Source organism: Histoplasma capsulatum, genomic scaffold, assembly GCF_000149585.1.
Source record: "Histoplasma capsulatum NAm1 scaffold_3 genomic scaffold, whole genome shotgun sequence".
Classification (NCBI taxonomy): domain Eukaryota; kingdom Fungi; phylum Ascomycota; class Eurotiomycetes; order Onygenales; family Ajellomycetaceae; genus Histoplasma; species Histoplasma mississippiense.
The window spans coordinates 1,262,371-1,270,432 of record NW_001813980.1 but is presented as its reverse complement, the minus strand read 5'-3'; the positions used below and the strand labels follow the sequence as shown (position 1 = coordinate 1,270,432).

Here is an 8,062-nt window from a genome sequence, read left to right as displayed (position 1 = left end):
TGAGTTTTATACCTTATTTTATTATTTTATTGACAAGATCAGTTATATCAATTAATTTTATTTGTTTGATAAATTCTCTTTGCCTCTGTTGTGATAATGGCTTGGTCAACCCGTCCGCTGGCATGTTGCTTGTAGGCGTCCATTGTATTGAGATATCGCCGGATTGTATCCGTTCTCGCAACCAATTGCTGTAGATATCAACATAGCATAGTTTAGTTGTGATAGATAGATCTTTCTTAGTAAGAATGCCATCTGTTTGTCGATTCATACAATCTTTGTTTCACAATCAAATTGATGTTTAATCCATTTTAAAATCTTGTTGAAAGCTTTTGTTATATCAGATTTTCTCAAGGCTGTTACTGCGATATGAAAACGAAGATAATCACATACAAAATGTATGAGCCATCATTCTCCATTGTAGCAGAAAGGTCCTTGTACAATATCTGTATGAAGTCATTCAAAAGGTAGTTTAAATTTTATATGGGGACAGTGAGATATTTGATTTTTTGCTTTAAAAAGATGACAAAGTTCACAGAGTTCTTTGTCTTTGATATCATTGCTCTTTACAATATCTTTGATATCTAATATCTGAACCTTTTTGACATCAGTTGACAGATGTTCAACTGCTCTCATCGAGGAATGTTCTAGATGTTGATGTCAAATCTTAGAGAAAGAAATAGAACTCTTCAGAGTGTAAGAGGAAGAAAAATTTGATGATTTTGATATCTTCACAAATTCCACTAATTTAGTAAATGAGGCAATATTAATGAGCATTAAAGTGTTCTCACTAATTCTGTGATATTCAGTAACCAGCAATCCGCTGTATACTTCTAATGAGTAAAGATTGAATTATCGCTAATCCTTCGCAATCTGAATGTTTTGCCATCGAGGTAGATCCCCCCTATATGATAGCAGGGTTTTCAAGCGATCAAGTTGATGTGAGAGAATGGAATATATACAGCATTTCTAAAAATCACTCTGAACTGCTTGCTGGGATTGTTGGTCATGTAGATTCAAACAGTTTCATATTTCATAACCTTTATTGTCAAATCTCCAGTATAAACTCTTCTGACGGTTCGTATGTTAGGAATCTCGATCGATTATTGCAGATATGTCACTCAGCACTGGTATCAAATATTCAGGAATCTCAAAGATAGAGGTGTTGATTTGAAAAAGAGCTCTTGATATTCATGTTTAGACATCTTATTGATCAATCGACAGACATGATATTCGAAGTGATTGAAGATTGATCAGTAGAATGATTGATCAGTAGAATGATTGATCAGTAGATTCTTTGCTTGTCTTTAAAAGAACCATTTCTTTCAGTGTTGATTTTATCATCTCAGTAACTTCTGTTAATACTGCATCTATCTTTTTCTTGATATTTTCATTCTTGAGTGCTTCATTCATCTTCTTGCATCATTGCTCATTCTCCTTTCATCTTTCAGATCTATAACTTGAATTGAGATAATAACATTTGATTCAGAAGTATTTAAAATCATAAATATAAATTCTGAATCTTGATTGTTTGTTCTGCTTATCTATCATTAAAAATAGCAAGATTGAACAGAAACAGTTTTGACTTGTTGTATTTTTTCTTGTAATATTCAAAATAAAAATCATTAATCACATCTGTGAAGAAGAAATTCTTTTTATCTTTTATCTCAACTTCTCTCTTTCAGATAGCAGTGTTCATTTTATTGATAAATATATTGATAAAGAAAAAGTTTTTTCATATATTAAAATTGCAATCTATATCAGAGTGCTTCATTTCTGTTTCAATCAGAGTTTAGACATTTAATCATTGATTTAGATTCTGTTTAAACATTTTTTACAAATTCTGATATTTATTTTACATTTCATACTGACAGTTCACTATTCTAGATGATAACCTCTTCTAAAGAGCAATTAGAAAATTCTTCATATTAATGCAATTGTTTTCATTTAATTGTTATTTTTAATTCATTGAATGTCATTATTCTGAAGATCTCTTGTCTGATTTTGTTAATATTTGCAAATTTTTTTTTATAAATATTTCTATCATTGTTGTATCTGCTGTTTTTTATCTCTCATTTTAACCCTTGTTTCCATGATGTACTCAATAAAGAACTCTGGGGAAACAGGTTCAGATATTTCATTCATTCTATTGAAACTTTTCTCACTAATAAGATTTAGTACTTGGAGCTCAGTGGCAAGATCTAGTATCATATTGTATTATAAATTTCACTTTCTAGAAAAATTCCAAAAAAGTGAGGCTTTTGATGAGGAATTTTCTGCTAACATCTTGATCATTGTATATAGATATAAAACTGATATAGAATTGAATGAATAATCAATATAAAATCAAATAAATATAATCAGTATAGAATACACTACTATCTCTCATTGATATGTAGATTGATAAGGATTGAATAGATGTAGATATATTGCCACAATCATTGCTGATGAGGAGGTTGATGAGATCGAATAGATAGATATAGATAATGCTGCAATCATCATTGATGAGAAGGTCGATAAGATTGAATAGATAGATATAATCAAATAGATATCTTTGCTGATAAGAAGGTTGGTATGGATAGATATCAATATAGTTGAAGAGATAGTGATAGATAGCTAACCCGGGCTCATAACTGTTGGGACTGAATAATGTCTGAATATTAACCCAAATACTGAATATCAAAATAGAATATTGAATTGCTTATTATTTGTTATTATTCCGATAATTACATGATAAGTAGGCAGTATTTATAAGGAAGAACATGCTTGATTATATAAGCGGGGCAGTGCTCTAATGCGCAGCAAGGCAATTTCGAAGAAGGTGAAGCAAATAGGCAACAAGGCAGATTATAGCATGATGTTATCTTTGATCCTTGATATACGAGATATCAGCTCCGACAATTAATGATTATATAATTTTTTATATGTAAAATCCTATGTATCTGAATTTAATAATGTTTCTCTTACTAAATACAAGTATCCTGTATATATGAACATGAAATTGAACACACATCAGCAATAACCAGATTATATGTGATGATGTTGATAGCTGAGTGACTGCATCTCTGCATATCACTGAGTTATTGTGAGGGTTGAGTTTGAACACGCTGTAACCCGACCCATCTATCCCTTCGTCTGGAAACCAGGCACAATTAGCGCAATATCAGTAGTGTAATAACTAAGCTATTAGTGCAGAAGTACCAACCAATAATTTCTCATACTAAATTATGTACAATTCTATTTGCTAGTACAGCTTCATTATCTTGTGTTTTCTCTCAATGCATTACTGCACCTCTTTCAACCTTCCAATCTTTCAACTGTGAGAATCTATCTTTGCTGCAAGAATTCACCTTTCTACCCATCCACCTCTGCAAAAATCATGGCATTCAAAGGTGATTTTCAATTCTCTATGATCTCCTCTAATCATATTCACTGATTATTTTATTAGACAGTATAAAAAAGAGTGAGAAATGAAAGCAATCTGTGAATAAATTTCTTGCAGATATTCCACCTCTGAAAAATATTATCATCAATTTTATAAAGCCTCTTCATCATTTGCCAACTGCCAATCTGCTCAATATTGATCTGCAGAATTCATATGCTCTATTCTCTCTCTATATCTCAGAGTCTGATATTCAGAATATTACAAACTCTATTAATGTTTATACAAAAATACAGATATCAAAGAATTCAGCTTTCAATTTGCAGAATTGACAATCAACTACTTCTGCAAAAATTAAGATATTTCTTGAATAGATTATCTATATAAAGGTGCATAAATCTCCGGCAATTGAAGATTATTGAAATAAGAATAATACTTAGAGGCCTGTTCATTCATCAAGATTTCACATAGAATAGAGATGATTTGAGCAGATCAAGAGATATATTCATATATTCAATTCTTGCAAATTGAAATCTTTCTTCATCTAGAAGCTAAAGCCTCTATACTTAAACTTTCATACAGTATATCAGAAATACTACATTTCTGATTCAAATTTTGTCATTGATGAGATGATGATTCGGTTCTTTAGTCAATCAAAATACACAGTCAAGATGCCTCAGAAATCAATCAAGTAGAAATATAAGATCTTTAAATTAAAAGAATATAACTATCTTTGAATCTTCTTCATATTTCATGATAATCTCCATATAAGTATGATGTTCTTTACTCCAGAGTTAATCAAGACTGAATCTTTTATGATGAAATTGATTGAATAGCTGTTAATATTCTTGCAGAGCTCTGAGTAGCAGAGCTCTGATTCACAGAGTCTCAACTCACAGAATTTCAATATTCAGAGCTCTGAACAGCCACACTCAGAGTTGAATAACAGTAAAGAGATTGTTAATTATTCAATTTATATGAACAACTACTTCACATCTATTGCTCTATTCAACTATCTTTAAAAGAAAGGAATTGAAATATGTGGAATCATTCATCCTGCCAATCTACCACCTCTTTTGCAAGAATTGAAGAACTCTGAATTGTCAGCTCATATTCCTTTTAATACTTTGTGTATAATCTTTCAAAATAAAGTTTTCTATCTTACATGAAATGACAATAATGTGGTATTACTACTGTCTACAGTTCATAAATTAGACAGTTTTATTGAACATATTTGAAAATATTCTGAGATAAATTTCATCAACGGCCCGCAGATACAATGTTTATTTGATGATAAATATGAACAAGTTATGAAGATTTCTATCATTATTAATGACTACAATCATAATATGAATGGGATTGATCTAGCAAATCAGTATAGAGCTTCCTATGAGACTCATATGCTCACTAATCACACATGGTTATCAATTCTATACTGAATTATTGATCATATGATTGTCAATATTTATATTCTTTATTAATTGATTACTGCTCTGATCTCTGCTGCTCTGAACTCTGCTGCTCTGAGCTCTATTACTCTATTTCATACTCAGTTTCATCAATAACTCTATCTTCAACTCTTTGAGTTCTCTAATTCTTTATCATCCATTCAATCAAATTCAGATTTAAATCATCATTGAATTTCTTTGTCAAAATCTTAAACTTGTGTCTGATATCAATATAAAAGAAAGTGAGCAGAGCAGAATAAAGATAGAGTTTCAAGATCAAAATATGATTGTACTGCATGTAATAATATTCCTCTCTGTTTGAAAAAAAGTCAGTGTTGACAGGAGTTTCATTCTCATGATATTAATTAAAGTTAGATTGAATAGATTACATAAATTACATTAAAACATTTTAATACAGCTGATCTCTCATATAATCCAGTAGTTTTCGCATTTTTAATACGCTAATGTACACGCTAAAAAACCGCGCTAATTGTGCCTGGTTTCCAGACGAGGGGATAACTAGTAAAATTTGCAAGTGCATGTTAGTTTTTTGAGCAAGCCGCTACCACGTCGGGTCTAGCGTGTCCCGTTGCGGTCAAGCCCTCGCCCGTTCCTGTTTGGTGAGGTCCACCTCGCGCCCGTTGGGGTATAGCGTCCAACACTGTTGCTCCAGCCCAACGTCATCCATCCTGACTATTCACTAGAGTACAAGTGCATCACTACCAACAGCCGAGGAATTCATGTACTGAGAACGGAGTTTGCTGACAGATTTGCGGATAGTAAATACGCTACGGATAGAAGCATCTGAGCAGCTCGAGGAAAAGAACATGTTCGGGAAATAGCTCTCCTGTTCCGAGGCGAAGTGATTGTGTGGTTGGATCAACGCGGCACGTGAGATCGATAGAATGACCAAGAAACTACCTTATCTCAGCATGCTCAGCCTCTTTTCTCGATATTTTCAGATTAGTGTGATCAATTAAACTTCTTTAGACTTCTGCCAAGTTCTGCTAACTTGTGGACCAATCAATTACTCCACATGTGCTCATAACATAATATCTCATAGAGAGTCTAAGAAGAAACAGTTCCATTGTCTGTGGAAAATCAAATCTGCTCATACAAAATATTTAGTTGACTTTGAAATCATATATCTATCTTAAATATCTATCTGATCATTATCAAATCAATATTTTTTAAATTCTTAATCATCTCATTATCATCTCTGCTATTTTGCAACTTGCTACCTCTTCTCATCATGCCACAATCATTGATTAAAGACACTATATCTTTTGAATCTCAAGACATTCAATATCAGATGCAGTTCAATCAATATCTTTCATCATTTAAAAATGAATTTTTTCAACAATCACTACACTCTTTCAATGATTTAGATGATGAATATGAGACATCAGATAGTGATTTAACAGATTTTAAATTTATTAATACTTCTTCAGAATTCCAGATCACTGATATCAATATCTCATCAGTTTATTCACAATCAAACATTTATGATCCACAGCACCTGCCTACTATGCCTCATAGTCAGCAGAAAAAACATTCAAAATTATCTCACATTATCAAAGCATTATAATTGTAAGAGATGGGCTACAAGAGTAATTACAAGAGTAGTGTGAAGTACGCAAAGGATATTAAGAAGGTAGCAATCTCTATTGTTCAAAGCTAATCGCTGATCTCCTAAAATCCACGGATATCAGCGAGCATTATATAGATAATATTGCCATCGCCACGTATCTATCGCCACGTATCTATTTCCTAATATAGATATCTCCGTTGCGCCTATTACAATTATCTCCCTTCTTCAAAGGCCTGGTCCCCAGGGCTTCTTATTGTGCGAAGTTCGTAATATGTGCTGTGTGGTTGAATTGTATAAAGTTCGCAGGATAGGACCGAATTAATTGTTCGGGTTAATTCCGAAGCGTTGCTGACTCGGGAAAACGTTGTTCCAGTTTCGGTGTTATCGCGGTCCAATCATGATTTAGGCACAACCCCTGAACCCCTTTCCTTTAACCTTTACACCACAAATCGTATCCTAACGAGATCATCACCATCATCACTAACAACGAATTTTTTTATTTAAAAGAATACACCAATTGATCAAGCAAAGTACACTGTATCTTCCCATGCGATTTTTATTGCGACATTCGAAGTTTTGGTTGCGTGGTTGCGTTTTCTATTTTGGGTCGGATTTTGTGTTGCTGCAACTTCTTTGATCGATATTGTAACATTGGTTTTAACCACCAACATCTGTTCTTTTCTTGCTGCTTCTTGCCTCTTCTCTCTTCTTAAAAGGTTCTTGATACTGATTAATGTCGTAATAGAATGTCAGAACCAGCTGCTTCCGTTGCCGGTTCAGAACCTATGGAGGGTGATATGCTGAATGCCATCGAGAGCATTTGCTTGGGTTGTCTGGAAAGGTTGCAAAACCCTCCAGTATACCCTTGCTTTGTGAACGACGGGCGGACACGCTGTCACGCCTGCCATATATCGAATACTGGGCAAGGATCTTGGTGCGTTACTTGAGTTATCCGATAACGCTGGCGAAGATGAGGAAGCGGACGGTCCCGTTGAAGTGTTAGAAAGGAACGCAGCAGCATATTGCTGTCGTTGTATTCGACATTTAACAACGTCTCCCCGCCATCACTGTGAGCCTGCTGAGGGTCGACGCAAGAAATGCAAGCACTGCTCGGTGACGAAGCACGTTTGCGTTCCGGTAAGTCATTGTTCTATATATGTTTTGCAGGATATAAAATAACTCGTGTTTGGTGCCAGCAGACGCCGTTGAGTTGGCCCAGGCAGCTATCAATGCAGCTGAGGATTTAATTGTCGCTGGTGCAGACGCTTCGAACGTTAACGTTTTACAGGGCGCTGTGACAGCTGCAGTTAAGTTCTTCGCAGCGAAGATCCGTGGGGCTCAACGAAATGGTTCCCCTGAGGCCCCGGCTGAAACAGTGATTGGTGAGATCCCGGTGGCTACATCGCCGGTCGCAGCTCCCAAGTCATCGTTGAAACGTCGTGCTTCGCCAGTTGAGGAAATCCGGGGTAATAAGCAGGTCTGCCTTGGTGACAATTCCTCAAATGACACTGGCCAAGCTGAGGCGGATTTGTTTTTTAATCCCTGGGCGGAATAAGTATATCCAGCAGTCATCGTCGCCTTCTTCGTTTTCGTTTACTGACTGGCTCCTGATAGGTTTTATTAAACTGTTCCAAGTACTCCTGG

The 8,062-nt window shown here is 34.6% G+C and overlaps 2 protein-coding genes across 2 annotated transcripts; one reads left to right on the top strand and one right to left on the bottom strand.

Moving 5' to 3' along the window:
* Positions 1–4,743: 4,743 nt before the first annotated feature.
* HCAG_03519 (predicted protein) lies at positions 4,744–5,656 on the bottom strand (the record flags this gene model as incomplete). Its single annotated transcript, XM_001541371.1, has 3 exons — positions 4,744–4,786; position 4,917; positions 5,551–5,656. 3 exons carry the CDS (start codon positions 5,654–5,656, stop codon positions 4,744–4,746), a joined length of 150 nt encoding a protein of 49 aa, XP_001541421.1.
* Positions 5,657–7,515: 1,859 nt separating this feature from the next.
* HCAG_03518 (predicted protein) lies at positions 7,516–7,973 on the top strand (the record flags this gene model as incomplete). The annotated part of the gene is made up of 2 exons (XM_001541370.1): positions 7,516–7,555; positions 7,615–7,973. The coding sequence occupies 2 exons, from the start codon at positions 7,516–7,518 to the stop codon at positions 7,971–7,973; spliced, it is 399 nt and encodes a 132-aa protein (XP_001541420.1).
* Between the last annotated feature and the right edge of the window lie 89 nt (positions 7,974–8,062).